General features: G+C 52.3%; 1 protein-coding gene across 2 annotated transcripts in view; it reads left to right on the top strand.

The window, feature by feature from the left end:
- SLC4A8 (solute carrier family 4 member 8) overlaps positions 1 to 12,696 on the top strand; it is a 77,117-nt gene extending 64,421 nt beyond the window's left edge. For both annotated transcript variants that reach the window (XM_062203639.1, XM_062203640.1), the window contains 5 exons: positions 173 to 346; positions 1,875 to 2,012; positions 4,569 to 4,660; positions 6,723 to 6,818; positions 7,706 to 12,696. In XM_062203639.1, coding sequence (XP_062059623.1) covers positions 173 to 346; positions 1,875 to 2,012; positions 4,569 to 4,660; positions 6,723 to 6,818; positions 7,706 to 7,718 — 513 coding nt within the window. In that variant the 3' untranslated portion in view covers positions 7,719 to 12,696. The remainder of the gene's footprint in view (positions 1 to 172; positions 347 to 1,874; positions 2,013 to 4,568; positions 4,661 to 6,722; positions 6,819 to 7,705) is intronic.
- The last annotated feature ends 612 nt before the right edge of the window (positions 12,697 to 13,308 follow it).

Genomic DNA, 13,308 nt, shown 5'->3' with positions numbered 1-13,308 from the left:
ACCAACCTTGCCCAAATTACTTGTTCTCCCTGGGGCTCAGTTTACTCTGCAGGCTGCTGGAAATCATGTTTTCTGTCTTGAGCATAGGTGCTGTAGGAGACGTGAGTGGGCGGGACAAGGCTTCTGACCCACAGGAGTCTGCTGAAAACCAATGTCAGCTCCTTCCTTTCAGTTCTTCGACCGCTTGAAGCTCTTTGGGATGCCGGCAAAGCACCAGCCAGATTTTATCTACTTGCGGCACGTGCCGCTGCGCAAAGTGCACCTGTTCACCCTCATCCAGCTGACCTGTCTCGTCCTGCTCTGGCTCATCAAAGCCTCTCCGGCTGCCATTGTCTTCCCAATGATGGTGAGTTTCCGAAGTCCAGTGTGGCCGGGGCTTTTGAAAGTTGCGGTCGAGTGTATGCAGGTATAGCACACAGCGTGTCCCTGTAACCCCTCTGAGAGCACTCAGTGGCACTAAGTACAGGACACTCACACTGCTGTGCAAGCCATCACCACCACCATCTCCAGAGCTCTTTGCATCTTGCAAAACTGCAACTCTGCAACTATTAGTACCTCCCCACGCTCCTCTCTGCCCAGCGCCTCACACCCACCAGTCCACTTTCTAGGTATAAGTGGACTTGTGCAGGGTTCATCTGATTTCACTTAGCCTAACATCCTCAAGGTTCATCCATGTGGCAGCGTGTGTCTGAGTGTCCTTCCTTTTGAAGGTTGAATAATATTCCCTTCTGTGTATAAATTCCACTTTGCTTACCCATTTATCTGTCGATGTTTACTTGGGTTGCTCCTACCCTGTGAACGCTGTGGCTAATGCTATTGTGAGCCTGGTGTTCAAGTGCCTGGTGTGTCCCTGCCTTCAATTCTTTTGGGTCTACAGCCAGGAGTGGACTGGCTAGATCACAGGGTAATTCTATTTGGATTTTTTTCCTCTTAATCTCTCAGATACAAACCTGAAATTGAGCTGCTTAATTTTGTCAGAGAAACAAATGTGTGTATGTTGTGTTCAGGGGTTGAGTATTTGGTTGAAGAAATAGCAAATTCCTGGGAACTTACAGAAGGGGTCCCGTCGATTTTGGATTTATTGGGACAGTAGTCACTACAGTGAGAGGAAAATGTGCTTGAATTCAAAAGGGCTGATTTGCCTTGTACTGTGTCTCGGTGCCAGGGGTAGCCGGTGGGCACCAGCGAGAGCAGGCAGGCCACCTGGGGTTAGTACTGGTTCCCCTTTGGCGAAGATGGCCTGCAGGGGCACAGAATGGGCCAGCAGATAGACACCCTGCACCTGTCTGTCCTGAGGAAATTCGCTGGCAGATTGTAGGCAACTCACTTTCTCTCTGGGCTTGCTTCCTCATCTACAAAGTGAGTGTCAGGCCAGCCAGCGGGCAGAGAAGGGAGCTCCTGGTGACACAGGATGCGGGCATGAAGCAAGGATGTTGGGGTGGGGGTGGGGTGGAGATGTGTAGGCAGAGGACCCGAGGGATTACAGAGGGTCCTCCGAGGTGCCGTCGGCCCTCTGTGGGACAGTGACAGGGCTGGGTGTGGCTGCTGCCGCCCGGGCTCTCACCCCTGTGTGGCCCTGCAGTCCGTCCTGCCACCCAAGCCAGGGTACGGCAGCTGTTAGGGCCATCTGCACAGAGAGAATGAAGTCACTTGCCCCCTCAGCTGTCCGGGTGTTAGGATGAGAGTTAAAATATCAGCATGTGGAACGTGCACCTCGGTCCCTGGCGCAAGAAGGATGTTCAGCCAGCAGCAGCCGTTAGGGTCAGCAGGAGTCTGCTTTTGCCTGACTTGCTGCAGTCTGCTGAGATCTCAAGATTTTTGCTTTCAACCCCAGGAAAGAAATCAGCCCCTTTCGCCCACTTCTCTTCCTCCAGGTTTTGGCCTTGGTCTTTGTCAGGAAAGTCATGGATCTCTGTTTCTCTAAGCGCGAGCTCAGCTGGTTAGACGACCTCATGCCTGAGAGCAAGAAGAAGAAGCTGGACGATGCCAAGAAGAAGGCCAAGGAGGAAGAGGTCAGAGTCGCTGCACCTGCCATGCCCACAGGGCCTCACTGCACAGAGCCTAGGGAGGGCCTGGGCTTGAGCTGGGAAGAGAGGCTTAGCTCGGGATGGTCTCAGCTGAGCACGGTTGAAGGCACCTTGCTCCCATCTGTCCTTCATTTTCAGAGTTGATAATCGGTTCTTTTTCCCTTGGCCTACAGTCGACAGACCAAGCTCACATCTAGAATAGCAACGTGGAGTCTGCCCTTATTATCAGACCCAGTTCTTCCTAAAGGTATACCTGGACAAGCAGATAAAGTGGACGCTTTTCTGACACTTGATTGCTGGGCTGGGCACCCCACAAGGATAACCTGCAGAGGGCTTTCCGTTCCTCTGTCTCCCTCCGCCCTCGGCCCCTGGCCGCCTGCATGGTGGACACTAGGGACACAGCAAACAGAGAACGTATACTGAAATGAAAACACCAGCCCGAGAACGTGATGAGCTGACGCGTTCCCAGATAGCTAGTGGCGCCTGAAATGGGCTTTTCACAACTCTGTTTATCATTTGAAGGGCAGGGTTTGAAGGGCAGGGTGACAGAGAGTTCTTGCATCTGCTTGTTCACTCCCTAACTGGCTACGAGGGCAGGAGCTGTGCCTGGCCCAAGCCAGGAGCTAGGAATTCCATGCAGTTTGTGGAAAATAGAACTCAAAGATAAGTTTACTTTGGTGCAAAAAAAATTGAAACCATGCACAGCTTTCCCATAATATGCATTTCCATGAATGTTTTGAAGCCCCCCAAGTATTATCTGTATAAGTTTTGATTTTTTTCCTCCAACCTTTCATACTTTCATGTTTTTATACAATAATCATGTTGGTTATCTTAATGAATACCAAAATTCTATAGTATTGTCTCCTAATTAAGTTAAACATTCTTCCTTTGTTAAGATTTTTAAGTTGTTTTGGGTTTTGTTAATTATATACTGGAAAATCTTTATGCATATTTTTTTCCTCTGAGGTTATTTCCTTTTTTTTTTTTTTTTTTTTTTGACAGGCAGAGTGGATAGAGAGAGACAGAGAGAAAGGTCTTCCTTTTTGCCGTTGGTTCACCCTCCAATCGCCGCTGCAGCCGGCACATCACGCTGATCCGAAGCCAGGAGCCAGCTGCTTCTCCTGGTCTCCCATGCGGGTGCAGGGCCCAAGGACTTGGGCCATGCTCCACTGCCTTCCCGGGCCATAGCAGAGAGCTGGCCTGGAAGAGGGGCAACCGGGATAGAATCCGGCACCCCGACCAGGACTAGAACCCGGTGTGCCAGAGCCGCAAGGCGGAGGATTAGCCTGTTGAGCCACGGCGCCGGCCTATTTCCTTTAAATTAGTGAAATTATTATTTTTTATTTATTTGACAGGTAGAGATATAGATAGTGAGAGACAGAGAAAGAGAGAAATGTCTTCCTTCCATTGGTTCACCCCCCAAATGGCCGCTATGGCCGGCGCTGTGCTGATCCGGAGCCAGGAGCCAGGTGCTTCTTCCTGGTCTCCCATGCGGGTGCAGGGGCCCAAGCACTTGGGCCATTCTCCACTGCCTTCCCGGGCCACAGCAGAGAGCTGGACTGGAAGAGGAGCAACTGGGACTAGAACCCAGCGCCTATATGGGATGCTGGCACCGCAGGCAGAGGATTAGCCATGGCACCAGCCCCTAGTGAAATTAATTTTTAAAATATACATTATGAAACGTTTTAAACATATACAAAGGTAGAAAGAACAGTACTTACATTTCTCCAACTGCCTGATTGTTATTATTAATGACAAGTTTATTTTATTTTTTTAAGATTCTTATTTATTTATTTGAAAGAGTTACACAGAGAGAGAAGGAAAGGCAGAGAGAGAGAGAGAGAGAGAGAGGTCTTCCATCCACTGGTTCACTCCCCAAATGGCTGCAATGGCTGGAGCTGTGCCAATCCAAAGCCAGGAACCGGGAGCTTCTTCCAGGTCTTCCATGTGGGTGCAGGGACCCAAGGACTTGGGCCATCTTCCATTGCTTTCCCAGGCCATAGCAGAGAGCTGGATAGAAAGTGGAGCAGTCAGGACTTGAATTGGCACCCATATGGGATGCTGGCACTGCAAGTGGTGGTTTTACCCAATATGCCACAGCGCCGGCCCCAACAACATGTTTATTTGAGCAAGAATTTAAAGACAGTCATGGTCCATATATTACCATTGGTTGCTATCATTCTTAAATCTCTCTAGGAGCTTCCTTTCCATTTGTTTTCCCTTTTGTTGAAGAAAGTGGATCTTTGACCTCCAGAATTTCCCACTATTCAGATTCTGCTAAATGTGCCCCGTGATATAATTGAGTATGTTCTTCCCAGTAAACTGGTTGTGGGATCTCAGGGCTTACTCACATTCTGATTCTTTGTTTTTCCCCCAACACTGTTCCATGTGTCTGTATCTGGTTGGCCCTTTCTGTGATGAGTCGAATCTACGAAAGATCCTGACAGTAATCACTGAGAGTATATGTGAGAGGAAATTAGAAGAATGGGAAGTTAAAGAAGACTCGTGTCTGTCTTGGTCTAATGTCTCCTTTTCTTCCAGGAGGCTGAGAAAATGTTGGAGGTGGGAGGAGACAAGTTCCCCTTAGAGAGCAGGAAGTTACTAAGCAGTCCTGGGAAGAACAGCAGCTTCAGGTAAACTGCCAGGCGCCCAGAGTGCCCTGTTTGGGGTTACTCTGCATGTCCACCTGCAGGAGGCGGGTGGGTTATTCTGTATATCCACCTGCAGGGCGGGGCATCTCGGATGCAGCACTGGCATCACGAGCTAAGCATCTGGCCTCCCAGTTTCTCCCCAGTGAAAATATCTTTGCCATCTCATTGCCTACTGAATTCCTATGATGTGCCAGGCACTGTAATTCCACACGCTGGGAATCGCAGCGAGAGGAGAGGCGAGGGTAGCGGCGTTCTGAGCACCTCTCTGGGCCGGGACTGGACTAGATAGAGGCTTCCTGGCCTGCTCCCCTGTACAGTGGCCCCCAGGTGCCAGCCTCCTGAGCCACACTTCAAGGAGTAAGCAAACAGGCCTGGAGGGTTTGGGGTCATTTCTCCAAGGTTACAGGGCTGCTTGTAGAAAAACTAAGATTCAAAGCCTAGTCCGTCTGTCCCTCAAACCGGTGTTCCTTCTGTCTTTGCTACCTTCTGAGAATGAATAGGATAGGGTCTTTATTTCCAGAGAGTTCTCAGCCTCAGAGACATGAAATTCCCATGCATGGGCAAACCTTTGGAGACAGAAAGAACCAGTTCCAACCTGGCTCATGGCACCTGGAGCCCTGGAGCCAAAGGGGAACTGTCCTGGGGGAGGGGCGGGTCACAAAAAGTTCTTTTCTCTGTTGCTCACCACAGATCACAGGGAGTTAAAGCCGTCAGTGTGTAGGTTGACTCTTGGCATCTTGTTTCTTCTCAGGAAGAGGTACACACACACTGGAGGGGCCTAGAAGTCCAAGGGAGCCTGAGAGGGTAGAGAGTGGGGCTCTGTCTGGGTCATGCAGACTCTGGCAGATTGACTGCTGGATCCTTGATCTGGTGGTAGTTTATGCCATGGAGAACATTATGGAAGTGTTTCTCTCTCTCTCTTTCTCTCTCTCTCTCTCTCTGGTGTTTCTCTCTCTCTCTCTCTCTCTCTCTCTCTCTCTCTCTCTCTCTCATTTTTATTAAGATTTAGTTATTTGACATAGTTACAGAGAGAAAGGCAGAGATCAAGAGAGATATCTTCCATCCGTTGGTTCACTCCCCAAAATGGTCGCAACTGCCAGAGTTATGCCAGGCCAAAGCCCAGGAGCCTGGAACTCCATCTGAGTTTCCCATGTGGGCGCAGGGGCCCAAGCATTGGGCCATCTTCTACTGCTTTCCCAGGCCACAGCAGAGAGCTGGATCAGAAATAGAGCAGCTGGGGCTTGAACTGGCAGCCATACTGGATGCTGACATCACAGGCAGTGGCTTAACCTGCTGTGCCACAACACTGGTCCTTTTCTTTGGCTCTTAATAAACCTTCTACAGGTTGTCATGGAAGGAGCCATCGGCTTTGGAGTCTCTGGTGGGAACGTAAGAGCAATGTTCCCTCCCTCGCGGGATGCTGCTTCCTCTCTTGACACTTGAGGAGAGAGTCCGGCTTGGAGAGACCTTCAGGGTACTTTGGGGCTCTCACATCAGCACTGGCCGAGGCCTTGGGTTTATCCCTGCCTGTTGTTTGACCTTGGGTTGTCAGCTCTGTGAGCTTCCGTTTCTGTTTCTTCCAAGTGAGGGTGTTAGTCTCCATTGCAGTGCTGGTTAAGATCAGAGTGGTATTGATGGTGCTGTGCTAGTGAGGAGAGCTAAGACAGAGCATGAGAGTCTTTGTAAAGTACAAATGGAAAAGGCTGGGCTGTGTAAGTGGGAGAATGAGGGAAGGGTGCCTTGCACACAGGGAGCACTCAGGAAGTGGCCATCAGAGCCAGGGAGGCCCTGCATCCAGGCTCACAGCCGACACACCAGCCCGGCCCTGAGCACTACCTTGTGGCCACCTAGCCTCTTTCCATTCCATCCACAGAGACTGAAGGAAGAAGGGCCAGGTTCCATCCGGTTCCCAGAGCTCTTGAGAGCTGTTGGCTGGGCTGCCTCACACCCAGCCTTTTTCCTTCTGGTGGGGAGGGGTGGTCGTTGGAGACGGAGGAATGCATTTGGCATGTGAGACAGTCACTGTCATGAGCCTTGGTTTCAGATGTGATCCCTCTGAGATCAACATTTCGGATGAAATGCCTAAAACCACGGTCTGGAAAGCTCTCAGTATGAATCCTGGAAGTACAAAGGAAAAGAGGTAAAGAGACTAATTTTTATAATTTTATGTATTTCTAGATGCGAAAGTGACAGTAGTACTAAACCTAAGATATGTTTTAGTTGTACAATTGAATTTGTGTAATAAATAGCCCTTCCTAGACCATCGGTAACCCAACAAGAAAAGCTATAGGCCTAAGAACCGTAAAAATGTTTTCCAAATATTTGGACAGAGAAGCTGTGTCAAGCTGCCCACCGAGGTGGATGTAAAATTGCTTTATCTACTTAGCTCCCATAATCCTCTTTGTGGTTCTCACTTCAGCTGAAGGGCGTTTTTCTGATTACCACAACCACAGAAACTGGAAAATTGCTAGCATGTTCAGCTAGAGTTAAAAGTATTGAAACAGACCTTAACCTATTTAACCTGTTCCACAGTGAGAATGATTGCCAAGCAGAGATTTGAAATGTTAAATTGTAACTGTTATTTTAGAAACAGGTAATTAATCATTGACAGGTAATTCCTGTATAACTGGGCAGGCCGTGTTTTTGGCAATGCACTTACTCAGCAGTGAGATGGGGTCTAAGGGCTGCCTCACGGGGAGGCACCTCACTGGTCACACCGCCTACGAAAGTGCCTAGAAAAGCCAAGGCCACCAGTGGGCGGAAGTGGAGGGTTGTTTCCTCATCGAATGGACAAAAGTGTGCTGGATATGAGTGAAATATAGAATCCTGTTTCCTGCAGAGGAAAATCCAGGCAGCTGTGGAGATGTGTAACGCACGTGGTTATTTTTAGGCGAGAACTAGTCTACTTGTAAATGAACTTAAAATATTGCCAGATCCAAATTGTGGTGATATCTTCAAAGCATTGTGTTCAGAGCGGGGATGAGTCATGTGTCCCCCTTTCTGTCTCATTGTAACACTTTTCTTCAGTCTCTTCAACTAAGAGTCTCCGCAGGATAGAAGATTTGGGCCATGAGGTGCGTGCCTCGGGGGAAGTGCTGGTTACAGAAAAAACAGCGGGTCTCTCCGAGAAGAAGCAAGGCCAGGTCTGGTCCTGTCCGTGGCCATCTCACCGCCATGCCGAAGCGATCAGTTCCTCGTGGCGTGCAGCGGAGGGCAGCCAGCCATCCCGACCAGCAGCCATCCGTCACCAGACGTGAACGCTGGGGAAGCCCACCTCCTGCGGGTCCTCCTCCTCCTCCACTTCCTCTCTCTCACTTCAGAACTGCCGCCACTGAAGACCCAGCTTCCCATGTCCCAGCCATTTTCTGTGGCATCTCTGCTGGCCTGCTGAGCCCTGTGGACGCACTGTGTCACTGAGGTCCCTCTTCCTAAAGGCTGGCGTGGGTGGGGGAGTTGGAGAGGGACGGAGAGAAAAGGGAAGGCTGTCCAGTTCTGTTAGGGTCTGCAGGCTCGTGGGCAGCCCTGGGGGACGCTGGTTAGAACAGAGGCAGACAGGAGGGCCAGCCATCAGGGCACTGGCCACACCTCCTGCTGCAGCCTCGCAGCTGGCTGCGTCTCCCTCATGCCCTCGGTGAGCACCTTGGAAGAAACAAGGGCTAAGAGGCACCCTGAGTTGTTCAGCTTAGGTAGGAAAAGGTTCGGGAAAATCCATGGTGATGAGTGAGGATGGGCAGTTTCTCCTGGTTTCCCTTGAGTAAGAGAATGAGCTTAAGTTGTCCAGAAGGAATTAGTTTAGACGCCTGCAGGAGTGTCCTGGGCTGACGATTTGTCGTAGCACCTGCCTTTTGGATAGCTAGGGGAGATTTCGTGTTTGTGAGTAGTAGGGGAGGGGTGTGTGTCATCGCTGATCGTTCTGCGGGACTGTTTGTGTCTTGAAGATACACTTGGATGCCATCTGGAGAGAGCTCTCGTGTCTGTCTCCTTAGCTGCCTCAGTGGCAGGCCAGCACAAGCCCAGTGGCCCAAAGCCACTTCAGCCATATGGTTTCTTCTCATGATGGATTTCTTGTCGCTGACGAATGTGTTGCCTCTCAGAGGTTAAAAAGCAACACTGGCGAGTGAACTGTAAGCGATGGAATTCATTTTGGTGTTTAGTTCGAGGCTGTGTTTATGGGTTTTCCCTTCTCCTCTTGTTGTGATGGATGCCAGGGGCCTGCAGACAGAGCCCTCGTTCCTTTGCACACAGAATGAGAGCCGGAGCATCTGATCACGCTTCCAGTTTCTTGTCCTGGAATATCGTGGCGTAGTGGGAAATTCTCCTGGTGTGATTTCCTTGCATAGGTGAAGAACCGACATCACTTTATTGAATTCTGTATCCCTTTGCCTCTTAAAGCATCTTAGTGCATTCTAGTCTTACTCTAAAGACCTTTGACGCTGAAGAATGCTGCATTTTTTTCCTATTTCCCTATCCTTTAGGGTCACAATGATCTCAGCACAGTGGTGATTTTTAAGGTGTTTAACAGCTGGTACAGGACAGACACCAACCACTCAGAACGGATGCCTGCCGTGAACAAGCAGCCTCGCGCTGGGTGTCGTCCTGCTGTCTTCCTGGTCTGACCGATTTCTGTTCACAAGGCTCTTGGAGGGGCTGCCTTGGCTTCCTTTCATAAGGTGTGGTGGGATCGGGCAGGCTGCTTTGAAACAGGAGGGCAGTAAAATCTCGGGGAGCCAAAGCTTTACATCTTACTGCTTCAGTTTGGATAGGATAACTATAGCCCTTGACCTCCCAAATTTGCAGAAATTAGAAGCAACCTGTCAGTGGGAAAATCTCTCTGGCTGACTTTTCCCTGTCTCCTCTGGCTGCTTCCTCTAGCCTTGCCTCTTTTTCATCTTCTTTGTTCTCCGAGAACATTTGCCCTTTGCTACTCCATCTTGATCCTTCCATCTTTTCCTGCCACCCTCCGGGGGTGGGGGCATTGGTGATACTTTACCCACTTCCCTAGCCCCAGCATGGCCAGGGAATGTAGCACGGGGAGCCCATCATGCCCGTGATGCAAGGAAGCCGGATGACAGTGTCACTGAGAAACAGCTGTCTGATGGCTTTCGCTGCCTCCCGTATGCTGGGCTGCCCCGAGGGAGTGCTGGGCAGTGCCCTTCCTTCCCCAGCCACACCCTCCCAGGTCACTGCACCTGAGGAATGGTAGCTACTTGGAAGGCTGTGCCAACCCTTTGAAGCCACTCTCAATAACCACCCTCACTTCTGCCACATCTCAATGGGAGGAACCGTTCCCCACTCTCATTTTCTGCTCTTTCTCAACCCCACCAAACACTCAGCCCCATTCCTGCTGCTTTCTTGGTTAGGCCTGGAGAGGAGCTCGAGTTGAGTAGTACTGGGGGTAGGACGCTGGGAGTGGGAGAAAGGCAGCAACGTGTGTGTAATCTGTGTGTTCATGTACACGTTATGAGTTGGCGAATGAGAGTGTAGCCGTGAGATTTCCTGGTTATAAAGCTTTTGGCACCTAGCTGTGGGGCGGCGAACAAATGTAATCTCTCTTTGAGCCAGGGAATCTGATCTCAGAGTTCTCTGCCCAGTAGCATGAGGTCAAGTTCATGCAGGTACAGGTATAGGAAATGGCGGTTACGCCCAACACGAGGAGACACTGCTTTAGGGGAGGAAGGCACACAGGTGTTTAGGTGGTTCCTGTGCCTAACCCTTGCAGGACCGGGGCCCTGGGAGCCAGTGGGGTGGAGGCAGGAGGGGAGAAGCCGGTGGGGTCACGGCCCTGAGGGAGAAGAGCTACAGCTGCCAAGTAGTGGGTCACTTCCAAGCCAGGACTTTTAGGGGGCAGTTGGTCTAGAGAGAAGGGGAAGCCAGCAGACTATGCCATGCTGTGTTTGGTGGCCAAGACTCCACACCGGCTCTTTGTGGCTAGAGGTGGGTCGTGTCCCGTGCCTGAGGGCAGGACTCAGCTCTTGGCCCCCGTTCCCTTGTTTGTAGAAACTCGCCTGTAGGAGAGAGGGGCTCCCTAAGACGGCAGTCACTGCTTCTCTTCGACTGGGATGTGGCTGGCCTCTAAATTCATCCTAAGTCTTTTTAAAAATCTGGCAAGTGCTAAAGCCCAGGCGTGGTTGGCAGGTGAGGCTCTGACCACTGTGACTTTCGGGAGGTCTCTGGAGAATCTGTGGTTTCCGGTCATCCAAAGCCCAAAGTTGCAGGTCTGCCCCATCTTCTGCTCCTGCAGCTCTGCAGCCTGGGCCGTGATAGAGCCACCTGCTGCTGTCCGAGCCTGGGCTCCTGACTCGGCTCTCCGGGCAGCGGAGGAGCTGGGTTTGCAGGGCCCTGGCTTTCTTCTCAACTAGCATCAGAAGCGCTGTGCGTGGTCTCTCGGCCGTTGGCTCAGCTCCTCGGTGTCCCTTTTGCAAGGCAGTACGCACCGCCTCCTAGGATTTTTAAACAGTCGCTCTGCCAGTTTATTACTACATTGTCCTCTGACTTCTCAGGTTTCCAAGCCACATCCTCGCAAGATGTCCAGGAACTCTGCATTGACATTGAATGTTGTCAGCCGCCGCCGCCTTCTTTTTTTAAATATACATATTTGAGATCAGAGAGAGAGGTCTCCTACCTGCTGGTTCACTACGCAAATGCTTACAACAGCATGGAGTGGGCCAGGCTGAAGGCAGGGGCCAGGAACTCCATCCAAGTCTCCTACATGGGCGGCAGGGGCGCCAGTCACCTGCTGCCTCCCAGGGCGCACATTAGTAGGAAGCCTGAATGGGGCTCAAACCCAGGCCGCCTGACCTGGGATGCGCCACCCACCGCACCGCGTGCCCATTCCCAGCTTTCTCGACATTCCTTTGACTGCAGCCGCTGGGCCTCCCATCAGGTAGGAATCCTTGGAGCGGGCCCAGGCTGGTGACTGGGACATCATCCAGGCGCCCCCCCCCCTTCACCGCCTCGGCTTTTTCAAACACCCCCCCCTCCCCGCCTTTCCCTCCGTCTCCCAGTTCTCCGTCAGCGGCGCCGTGCGAGCCGGGAGCTTCTGAGAAAGGGGCTTCCTGGTTAGCTCCTGGGGGCGGGGCGGGGGGGCTGAGGATCCCCCAGGCCACAGGCTCAGCTGCGGTTCAGTGTGCACAGGAGAAAGACATTCCAGAGCCAAGTGGAAGCGATTTTTCTGCTGAGTCCATTCTTCCTGGCTGCCGGCACGTTGATCTCGGAACGCCGACCAGGGCGATGGCGGTTGGCCGAGTCAGCATTTCTTTATCAGCGAGGAAGGTAACTGTCCCAGTCCAGAGAGGCGCGGGGTCGCTCCGTCACGCGGAGAGGGGCGAGGGACGCTGCAGGAAGCTTCGTGTACGAGAGTTCAGAAGAACGCGTGGTTCCGGATTTCTTCAGAGACCGAGAGCCTGGCGTTTGTCTCAAGGCTACCGCCTGTCGGCCTTGGAAAAGGCGGGACTTCCTGTCGGCTCCTGAGTGACCGGAGCCCCGCCCCGTGTGCGCAGCGGAAGTGGGCGGGGCGCACGGGTCTTTGACAGGTGCAAGAACTTTGGCAGCCGCCACAGCAGCAAACGGAGCGTGCGAGTCCTTTCCTTCGATAAGACACCAGGACCCTCCTCGTCCTCTCTTCCCCGGCCTCTGCTGTCTCTCTGTGTCTGTCGGGTTGGCTAGATCCGGCTGCCCTCCCAGGCCCCGGGGCGGGCGGCCCACGGGAGGGGACAGCCCGCGAGCTGGTACGTTTCTGTGTTTTCTACGTCCTTGTTTCTAGTAGCCCTCACGTAGACATAGAGATATTTTTGTTTTAGAGTCCAAAGCATATATTTTTGGCGTAGGAAGCGTCCCCTGTCCGCCTCCCTGGTGTAAATAGAACCTTGTGACAGTCCCGTAGCTGTGTGTGCTAGCGACAGAGCCCCCTCCCCTGCCCTCCGCGCGCGTAGGGCTGGGACCCGGGACGCGCATCGCGTGGACCTGGCCTGCCCACACTCGTGCGCTGGCCTCGATGGGTGGGAAATAAAGTCTGTATAAACCGTCTGTGCTGTGGTGTTGTTTCAGCCCAGAGCCGAGCGCCTGGATGTGCGCTGGAGACCGGGTGGGGTGGGGGGGTCAGAGCCGGAGGCGGCCCCTGGGTGCCCAAGCTTGTGGCTGGGGAAGCGGGACCGCGGCACCGAAAGCCAGGCCGAGAGCAAGCGCTAACATTTAGGGACTTCCCTGCCTACAAGTGCAGACTTTAAAATCTGCTGGCCCGCCAGAGCCGGGTGGGTTTGCTTTTGTTGTTTGCAGAGGGGTTGCTCTGGTTTTCTCTCTCAAATTCTGTTATTGGAGAGCAGGAGAAAGGGGCACAGTAAGTGGGTGGAGCCAGTGAACACCCTGACCACCAGCGCTGCGGGAGCACCTGTTAGAGAGGCAGCCAGGCCGGGCCTGCGTGCTGCAGACACAGCTCGCCAGCTCGGAGCCCTTTCGTTGTCTTTGGGCTGTTTTCAAAGCACACTATCCGTATATACCATGATGCCTTCTGCGCTCACAAAGAGACCTGGTTAGATTGCACTGAGCTGTGCGCTATATGGGGAGACATTTTGGTGGGAAACAGCCAGTTCCCACACTAAGGGGACACCGGGCACGGGGAGACAGGTGTGGGA

Source organism: Lepus europaeus, chromosome 10, assembly GCF_033115175.1.
Source record: "Lepus europaeus isolate LE1 chromosome 10, mLepTim1.pri, whole genome shotgun sequence".
Classification (NCBI taxonomy): domain Eukaryota; kingdom Metazoa; phylum Chordata; class Mammalia; order Lagomorpha; family Leporidae; genus Lepus; species Lepus europaeus.
Note: the sequence above shows the minus strand (reverse complement) of the source record. Positions and strands in the feature narration are given on the sequence as shown.